Source organism: Pelodiscus sinensis, unplaced genomic scaffold (genome assembly GCF_049634645.1).
Source record: "Pelodiscus sinensis isolate JC-2024 unplaced genomic scaffold, ASM4963464v1 ctg34, whole genome shotgun sequence".
Lineage (NCBI taxonomy): Eukaryota > Metazoa > Chordata > Testudines > Trionychidae > Pelodiscus > Pelodiscus sinensis.
Window position 1 is genome coordinate 7,857,247 of NW_027465849.1, and position 26,664 is coordinate 7,883,910.

The 26,664-nt window shown below is 73.2% G+C and overlaps 1 protein-coding gene across 1 annotated transcript; it reads left to right on the forward strand.

Annotated features, from left to right (window-relative positions):
• LTBP4 (latent transforming growth factor beta binding protein 4) lies at positions 1–26,649 on the forward strand. The gene is given in 35 exon segments (XM_075915577.1): positions 1–360; positions 3,366–3,436; positions 3,841–4,045; positions 5,393–5,565; positions 9,276–9,305; positions 9,308–9,487; positions 9,687–9,919; positions 10,811–10,913; positions 11,144–11,218; positions 11,837–11,959; positions 12,343–12,507; positions 13,117–13,257; positions 13,382–13,501; positions 13,628–13,756; positions 13,875–14,000; positions 14,371–14,496; positions 14,741–14,841; positions 14,843–14,867; positions 15,332–15,457; positions 15,691–15,813; positions 16,107–16,226; positions 16,706–16,831; positions 16,904–17,029; positions 17,685–17,807; positions 18,073–18,204; positions 19,943–20,068; positions 20,194–20,337; positions 20,511–20,711; positions 21,173–21,241; positions 21,557–21,685; positions 22,084–22,233; positions 23,444–23,596; positions 23,888–24,304; positions 24,738–24,878; positions 25,843–26,649. Coding segments are annotated over 35 exon segments (4,848 nt in total). The 5' UTR covers positions 1–199; the 3' UTR covers positions 25,998–26,649.
• Positions 26,650–26,664: the final 15 nt, after the last annotated feature.

Consider the following 26,664-nt stretch of genomic DNA (forward strand, 5'->3'; position numbering starts at 1 on the left):
CGCTCTTGTCTCCTGCCGGAGGGAACCCGGAGCCGCGCCCGGGAGTCCCCCTCGCGCCCCCTCGGGACCAGCTGCGCCCCCGGCCCGCGCGCTCCCGGCGCCCCCGATCCGCGCGCTCCCGGCCCTCCCGTTCCAGGGCCCCCCCGGGGCTCCCCACGGCCCGCCCCGCCCGGGGGATGCCCCGGGGCCCCGCGCCACGATGCAGCCCGCGCTCGCCGCCCTGGCCCTGCTGGCCGCGCTGCAGCTGCTGGAGGTGCGAGGCCAGGGCGGGGCAGGACCCCAGGGGCTGAGCCCGGCCCGCGGGGACCGGCCCCCCCGCCCGCCGGCCCCGCAGAAGCGCCGGGCGCCCCCGGCCCGCAGGTGAGTGGGGGCGGCCCCGGGCCGGGCGCAGGGGGCGAGCCCGGGACAGGTGGGGGGCGGTTCGGCTGCTCCGCTCTTCGGGCTCCAGATGGAAACGCGCTCGGGAGCCGGGCGGGCGTTGAGCTGGCAGGCCCCCCCCCGCACGGGAGGGTCTGTGTGCCCGCCCCCCGAGCCCCATTCCCGGCTCATAGCCCCTCCGAGCCCCCCGCCCCTCCAGGCCCCCTTCCCGGCTCATAGCCCCTCCGAGCCCCCCGCCCCTCCAGGCCCCCCCTTCCCGGCTCATAGCCCCTCTAATCCCCCCGCCCCTCCGAGCCCCCCGCCCCTCCAGGCCCCTTTCCCGGCTCATAGCCCCTCCGAGCCCCCCGCCCCTCCAGGCCCCCCCTTCCCGGCTCATAGCCCCTCTGATCCCCCCGCCCCTCTGATCCCCCCGCCCCTCCAGGCCCCCTTCCCGGCTCATAGCCCCTCCGAGCCCCCCGCCCCTCCAGGCCCCCCCTTCCCGGCTCATAGCCCCTCCGAGCCCCCCGCCCCTCCAGGCCCCCTGCCCCTCCAGGCCCCCCCTTCCCGGCTCATAGCCCCTCTAATCCCCCCGCCCCTCCGAGCCCCCCGCCCCTCCAGGCCCCCCCTTCCCGGCTCATAGCCCCTCTAATCCCCCCGCCCCTCCGAGCCCCCCGCCCCTCCAGGCCCCCGCTTACCGGCTCATAGCCCCTCTAATCCCCCCGCCCCTCCAGGCCCCCCCTTCCCGGCTCATAGCCCCTCTGATCCCCCCGCCCCTCCAGGCCCCCCCCTTCCCGGCTCATAGCCCCTCTAATCCCCCCGCCCCCGAGCCCCCCCGCCCCTCCAGGCCCCCTTTCCAGCTCATAGCCCCTCTTAACCTCCAGTCCACCCCACCCCCCGCTGCCCCCCCAGTTCATAGCCCCTCTAATCCCCCTGCCCCTCTGAGCCCCCCGCCCCTCGCTGCCCCTCCAGTCCCCCCACCCCACTCCCGAGTTCCCGTCCCCTCCAATCTCCTTTGCTTCAGGATCCCCGCCCCCTCCCCCAACTGTTGACTCCCCTTAGGGAAGGTGACTGACGAGCCCCATTCCCACCCAGGCTCAACCGATGCCATGACCCCGGTGACATCCTAGAGGTGAGCCCGGCCCCCGGCCTGTCCCCTCTCTGCCGCCCCGGCCCGGCCCCTCGCCCCTGCCCGGCCCCTCGCCCCTACCCAGCCCGGCCCTGCCCCTCGCCCCTACCCAGCCCGGCCCTGCCCCTCACCCCTACCCTACCCGCCCGGCCCCTCGCTCCCGGCCCCTGCCGGCCAGGCCTTCTGGCCTCTCGCTGCTGAAGTGCTCGTGGTTCTTGTCCCCACGCTCGGGTCGGCATCCTTGCCCCTGGACCCTTTGCCCTCTGTGAGCCCCCACTGCCTGGGTTGGGGGCCCGGAGCTCGCCGTAGGCAGCGGTGGAATCTCCTGCCTGGCCGATGGCGCCAGCTCTCTCCATCTGCAGCCCCCAGGCAGCTCCGGGACGTTTGGGCCCCTGGCTACCCCGAAGGGAAAAGCCCCAAACGGCACCTGGGGTCTCTGGAGTGAGGCTCCTCACTGGCTCAGCACTACAGGGCTCATGACACACACGTGGTCCCAGCCACGCGAGTACCCAGCTCTTCTCCAGGGCACTGCCCACCCCCTGACCTGTCCAGGCAGACCAGCCCTGCTGCCCCCAGCCTCCAAGATGGGCAGAGCCTACCCTGCCCCTCGGGGACCTGACCGTGGGTGGGGCAGCCGCAGGCCTGGCCTGGCCCTCACAGGAGCCAAGTGGGGTCAGGAGCGAGGGGCAGTGGCAGTGCTGGGGGGGCAGGGGCTATGGGTGGGGAGTGAGGGGCACTGGCAGGGCCGGGGGGGCAGTCGACAGCCCCCTGCCTGCACTGTCCCCTGCAGATTGGCCCCCAGACACGCTGGGGGAGGGGGCTGTTCTGTGCTGTTGGCAGGGGGAGGGAGGGGGGCTTTGCTGGGCTGTGGGGGAGGGGGGCCCTGGCAGCTTTTGGAGGAAACGTGGCTGAGGAATTTCGGGCCCAAGTTTCCGCCTTGTGGAGCTGCCCCTCCCCCAGCGTGTCTCCGCAGTGGGGGGGCTGATCTGCCAGGAGCAGGGAGCCCCCTGTGCTGGGGGGGTGGGGCGGGTTCTGGCCTATTGAGCTCTGGGGTTGGGGGGGGGCTGTGCTGGGGGCTGGTTCCTGCGCTTGGCTCCCTGCTGCAAAAGCTGTTTGGGGCACCGGAGATTCTGCTAGAGTCCCCCAGGGGCCCCCAAGCCCCCCCACAGATACATTCTGGCCCCCCCGGAACCTCCTCAGCTCCCCCCTCCAGGCATTTCTGGCCCCTTCCTCTCCCCGCCTTCCATTCCCAACCCTGGAGCGGCTGGGGAGAGTGGCGTCTAGTGGTCAGAGCAGGGGGGCTGTCCCACCTGTCCAGGAGCATTGGCTCCTCCTGCCCCCTGGGAGCCAGGTGACCCCCCCACACACACACACACTGAGCTCTGGGGCCCATAGTGCTGCCCACAGGGGAAGGAGCCAACTATGCCCCCCCCCATTTCCTTTCACTTGTGCTGCCCAGCCCCACTTCTGTGTCCTCAGGGCTTAGATGGAACCTGCCAGGGGGAGGGGGGTCCTGTCTCTGCAGCCCCTCCCCCACCGGGTGGGGCTGAGGGGTGTCCCCAGGGCCAGAGTCCAGCTCCCTGCCCCTGCTGCTCTAATCACTAGGCCCCGCTCCCCTGCCAGAGCCTGGGAGAAAACCCAGGAGTCCTGGCTTCTCCCTCCCCAATGGGCAGCCCCCTCCCCCCCATTGGTGGTCACCTCCCAGGGGGCCAGGCAGCCCCCGCTACCCTCTTGTCCCCCTCCCACCCCAGAGGGGGGAGCTGGCTGGGAGGAGGGGTCTGGACCAGGCAGGGCCTCGAGGGCGCAGACATCTGGGGCAAGGGTGGGGGGCTGGACTGTCCGGCCCTGGGGTCCCCCTCACTATGCTCTGTCCCCTCTGAAGCCCCCACGTGTGTGGAGCAACCTGCTGTCCCGGCTGGAGCCTGGCCCCCAAAACCCAGAAGTGCACAAAAGGTACTTGGGGGGCAGGAGGCAAGGGGGAGCCAGCGGGGGGGCACTGGGGGAGGGGGCAGGAAGCAGCGTGGGAGGGGGCAAGGACACTGAATTGTTGCCCCTCCAGGCATTGTCGTTCCCCACTTCCCCCCCCCCCCCGAATCGCCCAGTCAGTGCTACTCCCCATCTGGGCTGTAGATGGCAGTAACCCCCCACTTGCAGGGCTAGGGGAGGGGGATGGAGGCTGGGGGGGGGGAGCCTGCCCAGTCCCCTTCGCCCCTCCCCCCCACATTTGGGGCAGCCAAAACCCTGCTGCCCCCTAGCCATGCTGCCCTGTTGGGGGTGGGGCCACTGTCCCGGGTTGTGGGGAGGGAGCCGGGGACCCCCCCCCGTCTCCTCCCTCCTGAGCCCCGGTCTCTCGCCAGCCCTCTGCACCCCGAAGTGCCGCAATGGGGGGCTGTGCCGGGAGCCCCAAGTCTGCACCTGCCGCCCGGGCTTCGCTGGCCGCCGCTGTGAGCAGGTGCTGCCCCCCGACACGCCGAGGGGGCGCCCCCCAGGGCCCAGCGCCACGGCCTCGCTCCCCACAGCCGGCCCCAGGAGGGCAGCGTCCGTGCGCTGGCAGCCGCTGACGTAAGTGGGGGGGCTAGGGGGGCAATCGGGAGGGGGGGGCTCTGAGCCGTTCCTCTAGCACCTGAGTGGCTGTTCATCCCCTCTGTGCTGGCCAGGCCCTGGGGGGGGCTGGGATCCCCCCCCCAACCTCCTGGGGTCCTCTAGGGCCTGGTTCGTGCTGCACCGGGGAGGGGGGTCAGCTCTGAGTTTGGGGGGAGGCAATGCAGACTCTCAGTGGGGCCCCTCTGGAAACCCCTCCCCCGCTGAGTGAGCTGGGGGGGGCCACACCCCGGCAAGGAGCCCCCCCACCGAGCTCCCATCTCTCCCACTGCTCCGGGGCTATTTATAGACCTAGTGAATTCGCCTCCCAGACAGACTCCCCCCCCCCCCCCCCAGCTATTTATCAATCCCCCCCCCCCCCCCCACACACACACACATTGCTGGCTGCTCCTCTTTACGGCAGGCTCTGGGGCGGGGTGGCCTGGCGGCACCGAGCCCCCGGCCTGTCTCCGGGCCCCCACCGCCTCCAGCCCCCTCCCACAGCCGAGGGTCTGTCCTGGGGGGGCTGGGCTCCAAGGGGAAGGGGCTGCGGCTCGCAGGCCCTGCCCGTCCTGGCAGGGCAGGGGCGCGGGCAGCCGGCCAGGGCCCTGGCTGAGCTCATGTCTGCAGCTGAGTGGGGAGGGGGGTGGCCAAGGAGCCGCCCAGCCTGGTCGGAGGGGGGGGGCTACCGCCCCCACAGCCGGGATTCTCGCCTCCTGCGGGGAGCTGGGGCGCCTGGGGTCTCTCCTTGGCTCTGACCTGCCCTCCTGGGCAAGATGAGCCCCCCCCCCCCGGGCTCCCCTGTGTGACGGGCTCCAGGCCCAGCTCAGGGCTTGGTGATGTGGGGGCCAAGGGAGGTGAGGGGGGAGCAGGAGGTCACTGAGGGGCAGGTGGAGACCGGGGTCCCTGGGGGGGGGGGGCCGGTGAGGGTCCCTGGGGCAAGGGGAGGTCCCTGGATGGCCAGTAGAGACTGGGGTCCCTGGGGCGAGCAGAGGTCCCTGGGGGCTGGTGGGGGTCCCTGGGATGAGGGAAGGTCCCTGGGGGCCAGGGGCTCCCTGGGGGGGCCGGTGGGGGTCCCTGGGGCGAGCGGAGGTCCCTGAGGGGCCGTGGGGGCCAGTGGGGGTCCCTCGGACGAGGGCAGGGGTCCCTGGGGGCTGGTGGGGGTCCCTGGGGTGAGGGAAGGTACCTGGGGGGGCCGGTGGGGGTCCCTGGAGGGCCGGGGGTCCCTGGGGGCTGGTGGGGGTCCCTGGAGGGCTGGGGGTCCCTGGGCCAAGGTGCGGGGAGGTCTCTGGCCATGGGGCCCCCACTCAGTGTCCCCCGCTCGCCCAGGCTGGCAGAGGTCCAGGCCGTGCTGCGGCGTCGGACCGGCGCCACGGACAAGATGGCATCGCTGCTGGCCAAGCACTTGGAAGCCCCACTGAGCCACACAGCCCGCCCCACGGGCCCTCCCAGCACCCGGCTGCCCCCCAGGGGGCGGACCCTGCACCGCAGCCCCCAGCCTGGTAAGGGGGCAGGGCCTGTGGGTGAGGGTAGCGGTGGGGCGGGGTCTCGGTGCATGGTGAAGGGCCTGCCCCCCACCGGCCAGGCACACCCCCTGGCACTTGCCCCGGGCAGGTAGCTGCCCCGCAGCACCAGGGCCTCCTGCCCTGGCCCCGCAGCCCATCAGGAACAGAGCAGCATCGTAGTTAGCAAAGTGGGGGGAGCCCCGATCAGGTCACTGGGGTTCAGCCCTGGCTGTGTGTGCGTGCGAGACTCTCACGAGCGTGCACTAGTGCCCACGGGCGACGCCCGGGCAGGTGGCGGGCGGGGCGGCGGCGGGGCCGGGAAGAGTTAACGCAGCCGGCAGTGACCGAGGTCCCTCGCAAACATTGTTGCTGGCGCCGGGCCCAGCCTAGCTCCGCGCGCTGCTTCCAATTAGCTGGCCGGGCACTCGGTGCGGAGCGGGAGCCGAGCGCCATCGCTCCCTGCCTGCTCTCCGGCCCGGGGCTGGCGCACGCATGGCCCGAGCCCTCGCCCGCCTCCTGGTGCCCGCCGCCCTGCTGCTGGCGGCCCGGCCGGCGGCGGCCCAGGCGCCCGGCCAGCTGCGGGTGCTGTTCACGCCCACCGTGTGCCGGGTGCACTGTGCCGGGCAGCGCTGCACCCACCGCTGTGCCCCGGGCAATGCCACCATGCTGTACAGCGGGGACCACGCCGGGCCCGCCGCCCGCGCCGCCGGCTTCCGTGTCTGTGAGTACCCGGGGCGCCCGCCGGGCCCCGCCCGCCCTGCGCCCGGGCCGCCCGCCACACCTGCCGGCCGGTGCCCCGAGCGGAGAGCTGGGGTTCCCCGAGGTCTCGTCCTGTGGGGCGGGAGGGGCCAGGCTGCCCCCTTGGGTGCTGCCCCGCGGGGTCGCCCCGGCCTTGCCCCCATGGACTGCCCACAGTCGGCCAGTGGCCCCCAGCCACTAGGCATCCCCATGCTGGGGGCTTGGGGAACATGTTCCCCATGCTCCATTGCTTGCCTCAAGCCCGGCCCAGCCCCTCTGCAAGGCCCAGGGCTGGGGGGGGGGGGGGGACGGCAAGTCACTGTAGGGCTGGGCCTGCAGGGCTGGGCACGTGGGGCTGGCTGGGGGCCCAGGACTGGGTGTGTGGGGCTGGCGGGGAGCTCGGCTGGGTGCGTAGGTCCAGGACTGCTTGTGTAGGGCTGGGGGCGTGGGCAGGGTCAGGACTGGGTGTGTAGGGCTGGGGGCGTGAGGGTGGGGGTGACAGGGGTCCAGGACTGGGTGTGTGGGTCCAGGACTGGGTGTGTAGGGCTGAGGGTGTGGGCGTGGGGCTGGCGGGGGTCAGGACTGGGTGCGTAGGGCTGGGTGTGTGGGCGTGGGGCTGGCGGGGGTTGGGGTTGGGTGTGTGGGGCTGGCGGGGGCTGGGGGTTCCAGGGGGCTGGGGGTGTGGGTGTGGGGCTGGTGGCTGGGGGGTTCCAGGGAGCCCGGGGCTGGGTGTGTGGGGCTGGCGGGGGCCGGGGGTTCAGCTCTGGCCGGGCGGAGGCTTTTCCCAGCCTGTCCCAGCTGCTCTGCGTCCCGCCCACGCCTGCCCCATGAGCTCATCCTTGCGTGCGACCCCCCCCCGCCCCAGCCCCCCCCGCGCTGGCCCCCAGGTTCGGAGCCGGCTCCGCCCTGCCCCGGCTCCATGGCTGGACCTGCCTGAGCTTCCGGGTGAAACCTGGGAAGTCGGAGAACAAACAAGGCCCCCGAGTCCCTGCCCCGGACGCCTGGGTCCCCTCCCAGCTCGGGGAGGGGCGCGGGGTCCAGCCGTCTCAGCGGGGGGCAGGGCCCCAGGGCGCCTGGGTCCTATCTTGGGACCCTCCCCCTCCCGGTGCCTCAGTTTCCCGCAGCACAGGACTGGGCAGAGGCAGCTCAGACAAGTCACTCCGGGCCCCAGGGGACACCCCTGCCACCCCATTTCTGCAGGGCCCCCCCCCGGCATGTTCACCCTTCAGTCACTGCCTAGTTTTGCCCCATGGCTGGAGGGTCCAGGGGAGGCTGCCCTGGAGAGGGGGCTGTTGGCGGCTGCCTGCCCTGCCAGGTGTCCCCTTGCTGAAACCTGGCACCGCATCTCAGAACCACCTGGCACGTCCGGGCGGTGGGGCTGGGGGGCGGGGGGGGGGGGAGGAGAATGTCGGGGTCAGAAAATACAGCCTGGGGGGGCAGATGCTACCCCCCTCTGAGGCCTCCTCCCTGTGTTCCCCCCCCCTCCCCCCGTCTGGCTGCTTCCCAGCCCCTGACTTCCCCAGCTGTTCCCAGCTGCTGCAGCTGGCAGGTTTCCGGGGGGGGGGGGGGGTGGGTTGTCTGGAGCTGGGACCCAGTGGGGGATGGGTTCAGCCCAGCAGGGCTCTGTCCTGAGCACCGTGGGTGGGGGGAGCAAATGCCCCCTCCTCTCCAAGGCCCCCCAATGATTTCAGGCAGACCCCTGGTGGGGGGGGGGCACGCAGGGAGTGTCCCCCGACGCTGCCTCCTTCCCATGGGGGCTGGGTTAATGGGGGGGCAGCGGCTCCGAGACTGCCCCCCCCCAGTCCCTGGCATCCCCTCCAGCTGACCCCGGTCCAGCTGCTCAGCCCCCGTGTGGGGAGATGCGGCTGCCAAGGGTCCATCCATTAACGTCTGGGGCCGGGGAGGGGACCCAGCTGGCTGGGAACATCTGGGCTGTAGGAGCGCAGCCAGGTCCGGGGGGGCCGCGGGGGCTGGAGGGACACCAGCCTGAGAGGGGGAGGCCGGGCGGGGGGGCATGGTTGCTAGGCGGTTCTAGAGGGGGGCCCTGTGGCTAGGGGTTCTGGTGGGTGGTACTATGGGGGGCTGGCTGGGGGGGCCCCATGTTAGGGGACTGGCTGGGGGCCACGGTGGGGGACCCGTGGCTGGTGGGTACTATGGGGGGCTGGCTGGGGGTCCCTGTGGCTGGGGGTTCTGGTGGGGGTCCCTGTGGCTGGGAGGCACTATGGGGGGGCCGGGTGGGGGGCTCTGGCTGGAGCCAGGCACACAGATGTCCTGGGTCCAGCCCAAAGGGGGGGAGGGCAGGGCAGTGCTGGCTCCTTGGGGGGCCGTGGCCCAGCTAGGGGGGCAGTGGGGCTGGGCCTTTGAGCCGTGGGAGGAACCCCAGGGCAGCCCCTCAGGGCATCCTGCCCCCCGCATCCCAGGGCTAATGGCCCAGTTGCCTTGAAGGAACATCGGGTACCAGCCCAGACCCACAGCTGGGCCTCTGGGCCCCTCGCTCCCGCCCCTCAGCTCCTGCCCCCCGGCCCTGCCGGTGCCCCCAGCCCCTGCCCCCCAGCGCTGCCCATGCCCCTCACTCCCACCTCCCAGCACTACCAGTGCCCCTCACTTCGGCCCCCCAGCCCCTGCCCCCCGGCCCTGCCGATGCCCCCCAATCCCTGCCCCCCAGCCCCTGCCTCTCAGCGCTGCCGGTGCCCCTCACTCCCGCCCCCCAGCCCCCGCCCCCCAGCGCTGCCGGTGCCCCTCACTCCTGCCCCCCAGCCCCCGCCCCCCAGCGCTGCCGGTGCCCCTCACTCCTGCCCCCCAGCCCCCGCCCCCCAGCGCTGCCGGTGCCCCTCACTCCTGCCCCCCAGCCCCATCTATCCAGGACCATCTGGCCCTCCGCCCGGGATGTGACACCGCGACACCCCTGGGGGCCCCTCCCTCCCTGGGCACAGCCCGTGGGCCCGCTGACCTCTGCCCTTGCCTTGCAGTCCTGTGCCCCCTGCTCTGCCACAACGGGGGGTCTGCATCCGGAAGGACCAGTGCCTCTGCCCCCCCGGCTTCACCGGCAAGTTCTGCCAGATCCCGGCCCCCCCGCCCCTGGCCCCCCAGCCCCAGGAGAGCGACGGCCCGGGGGGGCTGCAGCCCCTCACCCAGTCCGTCCACACCCTGCCCCTCACCAACCACCAGCAGGAGCGCGACGGTAAGGGGCCCGGCGGGGGGGGGATCGACCTGGGGGGGCTACGTCTCTGCCCTGGGCGGGGGGACGGTCACACGCCCGTGCGAGCTGAGTGGGGGGGCTCTGCAGGGCCTGGCCCTGAGCCTCTGACCCCAGGGGTGCCCACCCCCCACCCCTGGCACCGCCCCCCCGCTCTGCCCTGGCACTGCCCCTTTCTCCCCAGGCGCCCTGTCCATGGTGAACGTGCACGTGCAGCACCCCCCCGAGGCCCCCGTGACCATCCACCAGGTGGAGCGGGTGGACGAGGCCGGCGACCTGGGGGAGCCTCGTGCCAACGCCCTGCCGCCCGCCCGCCCTGCCCTCTACAGCCCCCTGGCCCAGAGCAGCCCCCGCGCTGGGCCCTATGACGAGAACGCCGGCTACGGGTACTGCTTCCGGCAGCTGCACGCCGGAGAGGTAAGGGGCGCGGGCGCGTCGGGGGGGGCCTGCCGTGTGGAGGCCGGGGGGCACGTCGGGGGGGGGCTGCCCGTGTGGGGGCCGGGGGGCATGTCGGGGGGGGCCTGCCCGTGTGGGGGCCGGGGGGCGCGTCGGGGGGGGGGCCTGCCCGTGTGGGGGCCGGGGGGCGCGTCGGGGGGGGCCTGCCCGTGTGGGGGCCGGGGGGCGCGTCGGGGGGGCCTGCCCGTGTGGGGGCCGGGGGGGCGCGTCGGGGGGGGCCTGCCCGTGTGGGGGGCCGGGGGGCGCGTCGGGGGGGCCTGCCCGTGGGGGGGGCCGGGGGGCGCGTCGGGGGGGACCTGCCCGTGGGGGGGGCCGGGGGGCACGTAGGGGAGGGCTGCCCGTGGGGGGGCATGGGGCGTGCCAGGGGGCCTGCCCACGGGGGGGGCGCACTGGAGGGATACACGTGGGGGCACAAGGGAACGGGCCTGTGTACTGAGCCTCGCCCCCAATTGTGTGTGTGTGCGACGCACACCTGCTGGCACACGCGTGTGGAGCGTGCCCAGCGCCCCCCTCTCCTCCGCCCCGGGGTGGCCCAAAGATGCTCGTTCATCCACACGGGCGCAATTCCCCCCCCCCCGCACTTTGTCCCCCCGGCTGAAGGCCGCCGGGCAGGGGGCGTGGGGGGGGGCCTCTCTGCAGCCCCTTGGCCTCCCGCTGGCCTGAGCCGGCCGTGCCCCCCCCCGGCTCTGCCAGGCATTGGGGGCGTCGCTCTCAAGGGTCCCCATCTCCCTGCCGGTGCCTGCGCCCCCAAACTGCCCCCAGGACACGGAGCCCCTCCCAGCTGGGCCCCGCCTGCCCCCCAATCCCAAGAGCCCCCGGCAGCCCCCCTGACCCGGCCCCCTTGCCGTGCAGTGCAGTGCACCCCTGGCCGGCCTGCGCACCCAGGACGTCTGCTGCCGTGGAGCCGGAGTGGCCTGGGGCGTGCACGAGTGTTTGCCCTGCCCCACCCGGCCAGGTACGCACAGCCTTGGGGGCGGGGCTGGGGTCCCCCCGCTCTGGGGTCAGTGGGGGGGGGCTGGGGACCCCTCGCTCTGGGGTCAGTGGGGGGGCGGGGCTGGGGACCCCTCGCTCTGGGGTCAGTGCCAGGGGCTGGGGTGGAACAGGGAGCTTGGGGGGGCCCTGGGGCGAAGGGCAGTGGGTGGGGGAGGGGCATTCCCCGCTCTGACCCCCGCTCGCTCCCCCCAGTGAACGCACCCGCCCTGGGACAGCAGGAGGCGCCGTGCCCCACGGGTTTCCAGCGTCTGAACGGCTCCTGCCAAGGTGGGCTGGGCTGGGCGTGGGGCGGGGGAGGGCTCAGGAGATGGGCCCCCCACCGGGCTGAGGTAGCCGGGCCTATGGGGAGGGGCCGGTGCCCCAGGAGTCAGCCCCAGCCCCTGGCGGGGTGTCTGTTCGGGGCATTGGCCCACAGGGCCACGCTGGGGTCAGCTCCCTGGGCCCGGAGCTGGAAGCCGCCCAGCCCCACCCCAGGGGAGCCGGGGAGCATGAGGGGCAGGGCCCCTGGCTCCAGGCGGGTTCATCGGGGTCACGCCCCACGTGGCCAGCCCTTGGGTGAGGAGGGGGAAGAAAGTTTCAGGGATGTCTGGCTGGATCCACCCCAGCAGCCCCTGCCCCCCCCAGCCCCTCCCTGCCCCCGCCCTCTGCCCTGCCTGCCCCATCCCCTGGGCCCTGTGCCCTGCCCCCCCCGGGCCCTGTGCCCCAGCGGCCCGCTCCCTGCTCCCACCCTCTGCCCTGCCCCTTTCCCCGGGCCCTGTGCCCCAGTGCGTCCCACCCGGCTGCCGTCCTGTCCCTCTGTGGGCGCCGGGTGGCCCTGTGGGCGTGAGGGGGGCTGGGCCTTCCCCGTCTCCCAGCGCAGCCCCGCTGACCCCCGCCCCTCCCCAGATGTGGACGAGTGCCAGGAGGGCGGGTTCTGCCACAACGGGCTCTGCACCAACGCGCCCGGCAGCTTCTCCTGCCTCTGCCACACGGGCTACATCCTGGACTCCTCCCGCAGCAGCTGCATCTGTGAGCGGGGCCCCAGCTGGCACAACTGCGGGGGGGGGGGGGCTGGCCCATGGGGAGGGGTAGGGAATGGGCCGGGGTGCTGGCTTGGGGGCTAAGGAATGCATAAGGAGGCTGACTTGGAGGGCAGGGAACGGGCAGGGGGCCGGCCGGGGGGGGGCAGGGAACAGGCCGGGGGGGGCAGGGGACTGGCTGGGATGGCGCGCGGAATTGAGCCAGGGTCCGGTTTGGGGGAGGTGGGGAATGGGCCCGGGGCCCGGTTGGGGGGCGGGGCTGGGGGGCCGGGCTGTGGTGGCAGGGAACGGGCCCAAGACGGGGGAGGCGCCCTGGCAGCGGCTCGCCCCGGGGCTCAGCACCTGGCCGTGCGTCTGTCCGTCTGCCCCCAGCCCACCACGTGATCTCGGAGGCCAAGGGCCCCTGCTACCGGGTGATGCGGGACGGCGCCTGCTCCCTGCCCACCCTGCGCAACATCACCAAGCAGATCTGCTGCTGCAGCCGCGTGGGCAAGGCCTGGGGCTGGAGCTGCGAGCGCTGCCCGCTCTTCGGCTCTGGTGAGCGGGGGTGGGGGGCAGCCGGAGGGCCGGGACCCCTGAGTTCTCTCCTGGCAGGGGGAGGCAGTGGGGACTAGTGAGAGCGGAGCAGGGCCTTGGCGGGGGTGGCGGTCAGAGAGCCAGGGCACCTGGCCAGTCTCCCCTTGAAGTTTGTGTCCACGTGCGGCTGTTGTGCACCACGGGGAGGTGACGTGCGACGCGGAGCAGGTGTGCGACACGGCACCGCCGTAGTGGTGCACATAATAACATTCATTCCGCACAAGGACAATCTGTGGCAGGGGAGCGGAGGGGTTCGGTGTGGGGGAGGGGCTCTGGGCAGGAGGTTGGGGGGGCGCTCAGGGCAGGAGGTTGGGGGGGTTTGGGGGGCAGGGGGCGTACCTGGAGCCGCTCCCATTTGCTCCAGGTGGCTCTGTTCTGCCCCCATCTCACCTGCAGCCCCCGTTGGCTGCGATTCCCGACCAATGGGAGCTGCGGAGGCGGAGCTTATTAGGTGGCTTAGAGGGACCCTTGCTCCTGGGCCCCCTCCCCGCTCTGGGGGGGGCTGCGGGGGGGGGGGTCTCCTGGGTTCCCGCCCGGCTGGGGGCCCTGACGCCGCCACTCTCCGTGCAGACGGCTTCAAGGAGATTTGCCCAGCGGGCCCCGGGTACCACTACTCCGCCTCCGACCTGCGCTACAACACCCGCTTCTTGGGCCACGACCTGCCCCGCGTGCCCGTCAGCCGCCAGCAGGGGGGGCGCCCGGCCGCCACACGCTCCCCCCCCCACCACGCGTGAGCGCTCCCTGCCCGCCCTGCCGAGATCCCCCTCCCCCACCCTCGGCCCCCAGGACCCCTTGGTCTCACCCTTCCCCCACCTTTGGGCCCCGGCCATCCCAGCCTCACCCCCTCCTTGTCGCCCTGCAGCCCGCTGGAGTGCCCGCCCGACCGCCCGGGGGGGGCAGCGCCCTGCCGAGCCCCCTCCAACCCAGCCACCTGCCTTGGAAGGGCCAGTCTCAGGTAGTCCCGGAGAGGGGGCGGGTCACGGGGGGAGGATGCTGAGCATGGGGGGTGGGAGGGGTTTGGGGGAGCGGGGGCTGCATCTCTGGGCGGGGGGCACAGCCCAATCAGAGCTTTGCCCCGCAGAGCCCAGCAGCGTGTGCGACCGCAACGCCGGGATCTGCGGCCCGGGGCAGTGCGTCCCCCGCCAGGGCAGCTACACCTGCCTCTGCCACCCCGGCTTCTGGCTCAGCGCCCAGGGCACCCACTGCGTCGGTGAGAGGGGCGCCGGGGGGGCGGGGCTGGAGGGGCGGGGGCTGTGGGCCCCCCAGAAGGGGGGGCGCCCGGCCCTGCCCTCCCGTGGCTCAGGGCACCCTCTGTCTGTCTGCGGCAGACGTGGACGAGTGCCGGCGGAGCCCGTCCCCCTGCGCCAACGGGCGCTGCGAGAATTCGGTGGGGAGCTACCGCTGCGTCTGCGCCCCCGGCTACCGCGCCAACCCGCCGGGCACCGCGTGCCGAGGTGAGCGGCCGGGGGGGGGGGGGGCTGCCGGCTCGGCTCGGTGCCACGGGTCCCTGGGAGCCCCCCGTCTCGGGGTCCCGCCAGGGTCTGCCCCACAGCCCCTCCCTGCCCCCCGGCTGGAGCCCTGCCAGCCCCTGGCTCAGCCCCCCCATGCAAGTTCCCTGCTCAGATGTGGTCCTCCGGCATCTCAGCCCGCCGAGTTACCGACCTGCCCTGTGTGGGCACCAGGCCGGGGAGAAACCGAGGCACTCGCCGGCTGGGTCAAAGTCGGACACATAATTTCCCTTTGTCACCCAGGGCTGGGGGGGGGGGGGGGGTCTGTGATCCCCTCCCCAGCTCACACTGCCCCTCCCCTCCCCTGCTCCGGCAGACATCGACGAATGTGCCCAGAGCCCCCGGCCCTGTGCCCAGGGCCGCTGTGAGAACACGCCCGGCTCCTACCGCTGCCTCTGCCCCACGGGCTACCGGCCGGACTCCTCCCACACCGGCTGCGTGGGTAAGAGGAGCCCGGGGGCACCGGGCGATGCCGTGGGTTCCGGGAGGGGGAGATGGCTGGGGGGGTGCCGTGGGGAGGGGAGGGAGAGGGTGGGGGGGGTGCCGTGGGGAGGGGAGGGAGAGGCTGGGGGGGGTGCCGTGGGAGGGGAGGGAGAGGCTGGGGGGGGTGCCGTGGGGAGGGGAGGGAGAGGGTGGGGGGTGCCGGGGGGGGGGTTGCGGGTTCACAGCCGCCCTGTGCCCTGCAGACATCGACGAGTGTGCCCAGAGCCCCCGCCCGTGCACCCAGGGCCTGTGCGAGAACACGGCCGGGAGCTACCGCTGCACCTGCCCGCAGGGCTTCCGTGCCGGCCCCAGCGGGCACCGAGTGCCTGGGTACGTGCCCTGCCCCCGGGGGATCCCCCACCCCACATCTCCAGACAGGGACCAGACCTGCATGGCTGGGGGCAGAGCGTTAGGCATTCCAGGGGCTTCCCTTCCTGCCCATGCCTGGGGGGTTCCTATCCCTGGGGGGGGTTCCCCTGCCTGCCCATGCCTGGGGGGTTCCTATCCCTGGGGGGGGGTTCCCCTGCCTGCCCGTCCCTGGGGGGTTCCTATCCGTGGGGGGGGGGTTCCCCTGCCTGCCCATGCCTGGGGGGTTCCTATCCCGGGGGGGGGGGGTTCCCCTGCCTGCCCATGCCTGGGGAGTTCCTATCCCTGGGGGGGGTTCCCCTGCCTGCCCGTCCCTGGGGGGTTCCCATCCCTGGGGGGGGTTTCCCTTCCTGCCTATGCCTGGGGGGGTCCCAGCTCTTCCCATCCCCATGCTGAGCCCCCCTGAGGCCGGGCCGTGGCCGTTGCAGACGTGGACGAGTGCCGGCAGAGTCCCCCGCCCTGCAAGCCCGGGCGCTGCGAGAACGTGGCCGGCGGGTATCGCTGTGTCTGCCCCAGCGGCTTCCGGACCAGCCCCCTGGGCACGGAGTGTGTGGGTAAGAGCTGGGGGTGTGGGGCTGAGCGCTGAGCTGCCCTTAGTGTCTGCATGCGCTGGAGATGGGGGTGGGGGCTGGTCCCAGCCTCCTCCTCCCCCCAACGTCCCTGCTTCAGTGTGGGTGGCTCCGGGCAGGAGTCGGGGGGCTCGGGGCACTGCCCACGGGGAAGCATGCAGATCGGGGCCGTGGGCGTGCCAGGCAGCCCCCCCACTTTCACTGTGTCTGCCCCGTAGACGTGGACGAGTGTCGGCAGCCCCCCCCGCCCTGCAGCTCCGGGCGCTGCGAGAACACGCCGGGCAGCTACCGGTGCGTCTGCCCGGCCGGCTTCCAGCTCAACCCGCAGAGCCAGTGTGAGGGTGAGTGGTGGGGCTGGGGGCCCTGGGGAGCAGGGAGGGGTGGGGGCTCTGGGGGAGCAGGGCGCGGGGGGCAGGGCACGGGGGGCAGGGAGGAGTGGGGGCTCTGGGGGAGCAGGGAGGGGTGGGGGCTCTGGGGGAGCAGGGCACGGGGGGCAGGGAGGGGTGAGGGCTCTGGGGGAGCAGGGCGCGGGGGGCAGGGCACGGGGGGCAGGGAGGGGTGGGGGCTCTGGGGGAGCAGGGCGCGGGGGGCAGGGCGCAGGTCGCTAACCCCAGGTGCCCGTGCGCCCACGCAGACATTGACGAGTGCGAGAGCCGCATGGCCTGCCCGGGGCAGGAATGTACCAACCTGCCCGGCTCCTTCCAGTGCCTGCCCTGCCGGGACGGCTACCAGCTCCGGGACGGGCACTGCACAGGTACCAGGCTGGGCCCCCACCCACCCCCCTGGGCGCTGGGGGTCCCTCCCTTCCCCCCGCGGCACTGAGCTCCCTCGCCTCCCCATGGGCCCCGTAATCCCTGATGCTGCACCTTTGGGGGGTGGGGGAGGCTGTTGGGGGGGGGGGGCGGAGCAATGGCAGGAAGGGGTGGGACTCCCAGGTAGGATCCCGCAACTGAGCCCCCTGGTCTAGGCGCTACCCAGGGGAAACTGAGGCACAGCCCGCAATCGTGCACACAGTGAAACTCATGGGACGGGGGGGAGGGGGGGGCTCTGCTTCATCCCACCTCGCCCTGTGGGTGTTGGGTCCTGCCCCCTGCCGGCATTGGGTCTCCATCCCCCACCCCCGGCCACGGGCAGCGGGCCCCCCAAGCACCTCTCAGCTGGACTGGTCCCCTGGCCTGCCCCACAAGCTCTCCCCCCCCCCCCCCCCGGTCTGACCCTGCCTCGGCTTTGCAGACATCGACGAGTGCGCGGGGGGCTCGCCCTGCGGGCCCCACGGCCGCTGCTCCAACACCCGCGGCTCCTTCCGCTGCCAGTGCAGCCGGGGGTACCGGGCGGGCGCGCCGGGGGGCCCCTGCGCAGGTGAGTGCGGGCCCACGGGGGGGGGCAGGGCTGGAACTGACCCCCCCCCGCTGACCCCCTCCCCCATTGCAGACGTGAACGAGTGTCTGGAGGGCGACCTGTGCTTCCCCCACGGCGAGTGTCTGAACACGGAGGGCTCCTACACCTGCCTGTGCGCCCAGGGCTTCGTCACCATGCCCGCCGGCACCGCCTGCCAAGGTGTGCGGGGGGCTGGGGGGGCCCCGGGTGTCTGGGGGGCCTTGTGAGTGTGGGGCCCCAGGCGTCCGGAGGGGCTTCGTGGGGGCGGGCCCAGGCGTCTGGGGGGTAGCCTCATGGATGTGGGGCCCCAGGTGTCCAGAGGTGGGGGCCTTGTGGGTGGGAGCCAGGTCATCTGGGTAGGAAGTCGGTGTGTCCGGGGGGGGGCGGCTCGCGGGTGTGGGGGCCCTGGGCGGCGTCGGGGGGGGAGGTGGCTCGCGGTTGTGGGGGCCCCGGGCGGCGTCGGGGGGGAGGTGGCTCGCGGGTGTGGGGGCCCCGGGCGGCGTCGGGGGGGGAGGTGGCTCGCGGGTGTGGGGACCCTGGGGGGGGGCGGCTCGCGGGTGTGGGGGCCCCGGGCGGCGTCGGGGGGGAGGTGGCTCGTGGGTGTGGGGGCCCCGGGGGGGGGCGGCTTGCGGGTGTGGGGGCCCCGGGCGGCGTCGGGGGGGGAGGTGGCTCGCGGGTGTGGGGGCCCCGGGGGGGGGCGGCTTGCGGGTGTGGGGGCCCCGGGCGGCGGCGGGGGGGCGGCTTGCGGGTAGGGAGCATCTCGGGAGCAGAGGACCCAGCCCCCGCGAGGGGGAGGTCCGGGTCGTCCCACCCACGGCCCCCGTGTCCCCGGCAGACGTGGACGAGTGCCAGCGCGGCGGGGTGTGCGAGGGCGGGCGCTGCGCCAACACGGACGGATCCTTCGACTGCTACTGCCCGGCTGGCTTCCGCGCCAGTGCCGACAAGCGCTCCTGCCAGGGTGAGGTGCCGGGGGGGGGAGCTCTCTGGCAGGGCCCTGGCCCCCTTCCGTGGCTGGGTCTGGCCCCCCCAATGCAAGGCGGGACCAGACCCACCCCCGCCCAGGCAGGGCCTGGTGTAGGCCACGCTCCAGTGGTGGGTTGGGGGGCAGGGCATGTGTGGGGTGTGCTAAGCTCTGTCGGACCCTGGGCAGCCCCGTGGGGGTGGTGGATGGGGGGCAGATCCTCCCCCTGCCGATGCAGCTGACTGCCCCCTCTTGCCCCCAGACCTGGACGAGTGCCAGGAGTATGGGGCAGCCCTGTGTGGGGCGCAGCGCTGTGAGAACCAGCCCGGCTCCTACCGCTGCCGCCCCGCCTGCCAGCTGGGCTACCGGGCCACGGCCACCGGCGGCTGCGTGGGTGAGAGCCAGGAGGCCTTGCGCAGGCACCGGGGGCGAGCTTGGAGAACAGGAGGGGGCTGCCAGGGCCAGGGGAGCTCTGGGCGGGGGGCTACAGGCACCTTGGGCGGCCTCTGTGGGCAGGGGGCCATGGGCAGGTGGCTGTGGGGGCTGTGGGCAAGGCACTGTGGCCAGGAGGCTGCAGGGTTCACGGGCGCTGTGGACGGGGCCGTGGGTAGGGGGCAACGTGGGCACTGTGGGTAGAGGTCGGTGGGCAGGGGGCAACGTGGGCACTGTGGGTAGAGGTCGGTGGGCAGGGGGCAACGTGGGCACTGTGAGTAGAGGTTGGTGGGCAGGGGGCAACGTGGGCACTGTGAGTAGAGGTTGGTGGGCAGGGGGCCACGTGGGCACTGTGGGTAGAGGTCGGTGGGCAGGGGGCCACGTGGGTACTGTGGGTAGAGGTCGGTGGGCAGGGGGCCACGTGGGCACTGTGGGTAGAGGTCGGTGGGCAGAGGGCCACATGGGCACTGTGGCTGTGGGCACTGTGGGTAGAGGTCGGTAGGCAGGGGGCCACGTGGGCACTGTGGGTAGAGGTCGGTGGGCAGGGGGACACGTGGGCACTGTGGGTAGAGGTCGGTGGGCAGGGGGCCACGGGCACTGTGGGTAGAGGTCGGTGGGCAGGGGGCCACGTGGGCACTGTGGCCGTGGGCACTGTGGGTAGAGGTCGGTGGGCAGGGGGCCACGTGGGCACTGTGGGTAGAGGTCGGTGGGCAGGGGGCCACGTGGGCACTGTGGGTAGAGGTCGGTGGGCAGAGGGCCACGTGGGCACTGTGGCCGTGGGCACTGTGGGTAGAGGTCGGTGGGCAGGGGGCCACGTGGGCACTGTGGGTAGAGGTCGGTGGGCAGGGGGCCACGTGGGCACTGTGGCCATGGGCACTGTGGGTAGAGGTCGGTGGGCAGGGGGCCACGTGGGCACTGTGGGTAGAGGTCGGTGGGCAGGGGGACACGTGGGCACTGTGGGTAGAGGTCGGTGGGCAGGGGGCCACGGGCACTGTGAGTAGAGGTCGGTGGGCAGGGGGCCACGTGGGCACTGTGGGTAGAGGTCGGTGGGCAGGGGGCCACGTGGGCACTGTGGGTAGAGGTCGGTGGGCAGGGGGCCACGTGGGCACTGTGGGTAGAGGTCGGTGGGCAGAGGACCACGTGGGCACTGTGGCCGTGGGCACTGTGGGTAGAGGTCGGTGGGCAGGGGGCCACGTGGGCACTGTGGGTAGAGGTCGGTGGGCAGGGGGCCACGGGCACTGTGGGTAGAGGTCGGTGGGCAGGGGGCCACGTGGGCACTGTGGCCGTGGGCACTGTGGGTAGAGGTCGGTGGGCAGGGGGCCACGTGGGCACTGTGGGTAGAGGTCGGTGGGCAGAGGGCCACGTGGGCACTGTGGCCGTGGGCACTGTGGGTAGAGGTCGGTGGGCAGGGGGCCACGTGGGCACTGTGGGTAGAGGTCGGTGGGCAGGGGGCCACGTGGGCACTGTGGCCATGGGCACTGTGGGTAGAGGTCGGTGGGCAGGGGGCCACGTGGGCACTGTGGGTAGAGGTCGGTGGGCAGGGGGCCACGTGAGCACTGTGGGTAGAGGTCGGTGGACAGGGGGGCCACGTGGGCACTGTGGGTAGAGGTCGGTGGGCAGGGGGCCACGTGGGCACTGTGGGTAGAGGTCGGTGGGCAGGGGGCCACGGGCGCTCTGGGAGCCGGCTGCTGCCGTTGCAGACGAGGACGAGTGCACCAACGGGACGCTGTGCGGGGACCACGCCATGTGCCACAACCTGCCCGGCTCCTTCCAGTGCCTCTGCGACCAGGGCTACGAGAGCACCCGCGACGGGCGCCACTGCCAGGGTACGGGGGGCTGGCTGGCTGGTGGGGGGCCAGAGGCGGCTGCTGGGGAGCAGGGGCGCCGCGGCGGGGGGGGGCTGGAGGCCGGGCTCTGAGCCCCCCTCACTGCCCCCCGCCCCGCCCCCCAGACGTGAACGAGTGCGAGACGCTGCAGGGCGTGTGCGGGGCCGAGCTCTGCGAGAACGTGGACGGATCCTTCCTCTGCCTCTGCGCCAGCAGCGCCCAGGAGTTCGACCCCATGACGGGGCGCTGCACCCCCCCGCCCAGCCCCCGTGAGTGCCCAGGGGCCCACAGGGAGGGGCCGGGGGAGGGGAGAAGATGGGGGAGGGGCTGGAGGGAGGAGCTGGGGGAGGGGGGAAGCCTTTGGGTGGGGTCTGGGGTGCTGCTGGGATGGGGTGCAGGGGCTGCCTCCCCCCCAGGCTTCCCACCCCCCCTTGCCTTGCAGCCCATCCCCCGATGCCCGGCCTGCCCATCCCCCATCCGGAGCCCGGGGCGCCAGTGCGGGACCCCAGCCGCCAGCCCTGCTACTACGAGTCCTGCGACAAGGTGCTGGCCCCGAACGTCACCCGCCAGGAATGCTGCTGCAGCCTGGGCCAGGCCTGGGGCCCGGCCTGCCCGGCCCAGCCCTGCCCCCACCCCGGCACAGGTATGGGGCGCGTCCCGTCCTGCCCTGCCCCTCCCGGGCACAGGTACCGCCCAGGGTCCCCCCGCTGTCCGGGCCCGAGAATCGGGCCCCGTGCCTGTCACGGCTCACGGGTGGTGCCCACACTTGGCCCCTCGGCTCCTGGGGGGACCCCTCCTCCAGTGGGGCGACCCTCGGGGGCCCCTAACCTGGGGGGTCAAACTCTCCCCTTCCTCATTGCCCCCTCGGACTCTCTCCTGCCCCACCCCCATTTGCTGTGTCCCTCTGGTCAGTGTGAGGGGGCCCCACCCTGGGCCGGGACCCACGCACGGACCCTGCCCCTTGGCTCGCTGAGCCGGCCTCCTGGGTTTGCTCCCAGCCCTGTGGGGTTAGGGGGTCTGATGGTTGGCGGGGGGGGAGGGGAGGCAGGACTCCTGGGTTGTCTGGGGGGGGGTGCGGCTCTGACAGCGTCTCTCTGGCTCCAGCGGAGCACCAGGCCCTGTGCCCCCGCGGGAACGGCTACGCGGCGACGGGACCCCTCGCCACGCTCTCAGGTGGGTGCTGCCTGGGGCCCCTTTCTGGGGCTCTGAGCGGGGGGGGGGCGGGTCCAGGCCTCCCGGATCCCCTGACCTGCATGTCCCAGACCAGCCGCCTCGGTGCCCCCCCCCATTTAAATAGCCCCTAAGAACTCCCCAGCGTAGCAGGCGGCTTGCCCCGTGACTCCGGGTGCCCCCAGGCAGGGCTCCCCGTGTCTGCCTGCCTCGGTCACCAGCCCTGGGGAGCAAGCAGAAGGGAGGAGGGAAACTGAGGCAGGCGGGGCCCCTCCAGAGGGGGCCCCCGCTGAGGTGCTGTGTGTCTCCCCCGCGCAGACATGGATGAGTGCGCCCTGTTCAGCACCCAGCTGTGCCGGGGGGGCGTCTGCGTCAACCAGGCCCCCGGCTACTCCTGCTACTGCAGCAACGGCTACTACTACGAAACGCATCATCTGGAGTGCATTGGTGAGACCCCCCCTGCCCCCTGGGGGACCCGGGCCCCTCCCTGGGAATCCACCCCCAGAGACCCCCATCTCCTGTGTTGTGGGGGCAGCCCTCCAGAGTCCCCCCCCATGTCTGGAATCCAAGTGCACCCCCGCCTTCTGTGTCTGGTGGAGGCACCGCGCCGGGGAACCCCTCATCCCATGGGGGGGGGCGTGCTCCAGAGTACCCCCATATCTGGAACCCAGGCATCCCCCCACCCTGTGTCGGGGGGTTGCTCCAGGCACCCCCCCACTCCATGTTGGGGGGCCAGCGCTCCAGGGAACCCTCCATGTATGGAACCCAGGCACGCCCCCCCCCCGCCCTGTCTCTGGGGGGGGTGTCTCTGGGGACTGCAGCGCGGTGACCCCTCTCGGTCCCAGATAACGACGAGTGCCGCGACGAGGAGGCGGAGCCCTGCATCGGGGGGGGCTGCGTGAACACCATCGGCTCCTTCTACTGCGCCTGCACCCCGCCCCTCGTGCTCGACGCGTCCCAGCGCCGCTGCGTGGCCAACGACAGCCAGGCCCTGGGTGAGTGACGCCCGCCGGGGTCCTGCTTCCGGGGCAGTGGCCGCGGCGTCAGTGCAGGGCTGGGGCCTGACCCCCGCCCCCCCCATACCGCCACCCTGGGGCAGTGCCAGGGCCACGACCGGACCCTGGAAATCACGTGCAACAGTGACTAGCATCCCCGCTTTGCCTGCATGTGGGCCCGGAGCTGGCCCCACTCTGAGCCCCCCGACACCGCTGCAGGGGTCCCCTTCTCCCCCTGAACTTCCACTGACCCTGGCGTGCTCGCCTGCACACGTGCACTTGTGTGCACATTCACGGCACAGCTCTGTTGTGCTCACGCTGCCGTGCTCTCCTGCACATGTGCTGTCACGCTTTTGTGAGCATATTCACGGTATTGTGGGGCTCATGCTGCGGTGCTCACTTGCACACGCTCCATCACACTCGTGTGCACATGACACGGTGCTGTTGGGCACACGCTGCTGTGCACCCGCGCCGTCACACTCGTGTGTACACGCTTATGGCATGGAGCTGTCGGGCTCACATGCAGCTGTGCACATGCTGCCTCACACTCGTGTGCACACATTCACACATGGGGCAGTCAGGCTCACGCTGCCATGCACACACTGCGTCACACTTGTGCGCACACACTCACACATGGGGCAGTCAGGCTCACGCCGCTGTGCACACACTGCGTCACACTCGTGCGCGCACACTCACACACGGGGCAGTCGGGCTCACGCTGCCGTGCACACGCTGCCTCACACTTGTGCGCGCACACTCACACACGGGGCAGTCGGGCTCACGCTGCCGTGCACACGCTGCCTCACACTTGTGCGCGCACACTCACACACGGGGCAGTCGGGCTCACGCTGCCGTGCACACGCTGCCTCACACTCGTGCGCGCACACTCACACACGGGGCAGTCGGGCTCACGCTGCCGTGCACACGCTGCCTCACACTTGTGCGCGCACACTCACACACGGGGCAGTCGGGCTCACGCTGCCGTGCACACACTGCCTCACACTCGTGCGCGCACACTCACACACGGGGCAGTCGGGCTCACGCTGCCGTGCACACACTGCCTCACACTTGTGCGCGCACACTCACACACGGGGCAGTCGGGCTCACGCCGCCGTGCACACGCTGCCTCACACTCGTGCACACACTCCCGGCGTCGGGCTCCGCCGTGCATCCCCGTGCCCAGCAGCGAAACACACGTGTGTCTCCGCAGAGGAGAACCAGGCCGTGTGCTGGCAGGAGGTGGGTCCGGACCTGGTGTGCAGCCGCCCACGCCTCGACCGGCAGGTCACCTACACCGAGTGCTGCTGCCTGTATGGGGAGGCGTGGGGCATGGACTGCGCCCTGTGCCCGGCCCGAGACTCAGGTGAGGGGCCTGGGCGTGGGGGGGGCTGTTCTCTAGGGCTGGGCGGGGGAGGGGTTGCTGCCGCCCCACCCCAGTGAGTGCTGGAGCCTGGGGTCCCCCCGGGGGGGGTTGGCTGCCGAGGGGTCTCTGGGAAGGCGGACACGGGGCTGGAGGTCTTGCACCCTGAAGTGGGCAGTCGGGGTCCCTGGGGCTGCAGCCGTGGGGGGGGGCAGGGTTCCTGGAGGTGTGGCTGGGGTTACAGCCCCCTGAAGAGGGGCCAGGCCCCCCCAGTGAAGGTCTCTCCCCCCCCAGATGACTTCGAGGCGCTGTGCAACGTGCTGCGCCCCCCCAGCTACGGCCCGGCCCCCCCCGGCCTGGGGCTGCCCTACGAGTACGGCCCCGAGTTCATGCCGGGCTACGGGCTGCCCTACGGCCCCGAGCTCTTCGCCGGCTCCGCGGCACAGGGCCCCCGGCCCGGCCTGCGCCCCGACTACGACCCCTACGGCCTGGGGGGCTACGCCGGGCGCCGCGACTCGCTCTACAGCTCCCCCCCCTACGAGGCCAGCGACTTCGAGGACTTGAGCTACGTGGACGCCCGCCCCGACCCCCCCCGCTCCTACCGGCCCCGCAGCCCCCCAGACACCGAGCCCGGCCCGGCCTGGCACTACCCCCCCCGCCCCGCCAGCCCCTTCTCCGAGCAGCTGCCGCCCCCCAGCGAGACCCACTCTGGTGAGCGGGGGAGGGGGATGTTGGGGGCAGGGCGGATGCCAGGCATGGAGGGTGTGGGGGAGGGGCAGGCGCCGGGCGTGGGAGGGTGTGAGGGGTGGGGTAGATGCTGTGCTTGCAAGGGGGGGGGTGGGCGCCGGGCATGGAGGAAGAGGGCACCAGGAGTGGGGGGAGGGGCAGATGCCAGGTGTGGGGGAGGAGTGGGCACCAGGGATGGAGGAGTGGGGGGGCAGGGCGGGTGCTGGGGGCAGAAGGGAGGGTGCCAGGCAGGGGAGGGTGTGAGGGGTGGGGTAGATGCTGTGTTTGCAGGGGAGGGGCGGGTGCTGGGCATGGAGGGGGAGGGCAGAAGGAGTGGGGGGGAGGGGCAGGTGCCAGGTGCGGGGGGAGGGGCGGGCGCCGGGCGGGGGGCAGGCTCTGACACCGTGGTGCCCCCCAGAGCAGTCCGAGGGGCTGCGGGCCGAGGAATGTGGGGTGCTGCACGGCTGTGAGAACGGGCGCTGTGTCCGCGTGCCCGAGGGCTTCACCTGCCGCTGCGACCCGGGCTTCCGGCTGGACACCGCCCACCTGGCCTGCCGGGGTGAGCCCCCCGCCCCCCACTGCCCCGTGGGCTGCTGGGTAGGGCCCCCGCCCCGCCCCCCCCACCGAACCACCACCGCCCACCTGGCCTGCCGGGGTGAGCCCCCCGCCCCCCACTGCCCCATGGGCTGCTGGGTAGGGCCCCCGCCCCGCCCCCACCTCCGAACCACCACCGCCCACCTGGCCTGCCGGGGTGAGCCCCCCGCCCCCCACTGCCCCATGGGCTGCTGGGTAGGGCCCCCGCCCCGCCCCCCCCACCGAACCACCACCGCCCACCTGGCCTGCCGGGGTGAGCCCCCCGCCCCCCACTGCCCCGTGGGCTGCTGGGTAGGGCCCCCGCCCCGCCCCCCCCACCGAACCACCATCGCCCACCTGGCCTGCCGGGGTGAGCCCCCCGCCCCCCACTGCCCCGTGGGCTGCTGGGTAGGGCCCCCGCCCCCACCCCCGAACCACCACCGCCCACCTGGCCTGCCGGGGTGAGCCCCCCGCCCCCCACTGCCCCATGGGCTGCTGGGTAGGGCCCCCGCCCCCACCCCCGAACCACCACCGCCCACCTGGCCTGCTGGGGTGAGCCCCCCGCCCCCCACTGCCCCATGGGCTGCTGGGTAGGGCCCCCGCCCCCACCCCCGAACCACCACCGCCCACCTGGCCTGCCGGGGTGAGCCCCCCGCCCCCCACTGCCCCATGGGCTGCTGGGTAGGGCCCCTGCCCCGCCCCCACCTCCGAACCATCACCGCCCACCTGGCCTGCCGGGGTGAGCCCCCACCCTGCCCCCCAGCCACCCGCCCCCCACTGCCCCATGGCCTGCTGGGGTGAGCCTGCCCCACTGCCCCCCAGCCAGCTGCTCCCACTTCCCCACAGGCTGCCTCGGCGAGGCCCCCCATGGCTCTGCCCCTCGTGCCTAGCCCCCCGATTCCCTGCCCATCCCGCAGAGCCCCCCCCGACGCTCTCCCCTCCTCCTGCAGATATCGACGAGTGCGCCGAAGCCGCCGGCTCCCCGGTTCTCTGCCTCCACGGGCGCTGCCTGAACACGGCCGGCTCCTTCCGCTGCCTCTGCCCCCGCGGCTTCGTCCTCAGCCGGCCCCCCCACTCCTGCGTCCCCGCCCGGCCCCGGGCCTGAGCGGGTATTTATTGTGTGGCTGTGGGGCTGCCCACCCCAGGAAGAGGGGCACCGGGCCCGCGGGCTCCAGCCTGCCCCCCCGCCTCCCTTGCTCAGGGAGCAGCTCCCTGGCCGGCAGCTCTAGGAGGCTGTTACCTTGCGCTCTCCAGCAGGGTGACCACGGGGGAGCATTCTCCGTCCCCCAGGGGCCACGGGAAGTGTGGGCTCCGTGGGACCCCAGCCCCCTCGGCTAGCCCCTCCCATCTCCCGGAGGCATTTTGCCCAGCAGTGACCCCTGCAGCTCCAGGTAGCGTGGCAGGCCGGGGCCTCCCCCAAGAGCGGGGGGGAGAGATGGGGTGCCCCAGGATAGAGGGCGCAGGCCTCTGAGCCAAGCGTTCCCCATGAGCAGGGTGGAGCCCAGGCCTGCGTGTGCCGGGCTATCCACGTGAGCCTAGGGCCCCCCCACGAGACCCAGCCTCCCCCGCCCACGCAGCCTGGGTGGGGGGCAGCCCCAGGGGAGTCTGGGGAGCACAGAGAAGGGGGCATTTCTGCCTGCGGCTGGTAGGAAGCTCGGGCCAGGTGCCACCTCGGCCCCGCTCGGCTCCGGGGCGTCGCTATAAGAACTGCTCCCCCACCCCCGTGTTACAGGAATAAAGGTTTTCTAGAAAAGGAACGTGGCATCTGTGCA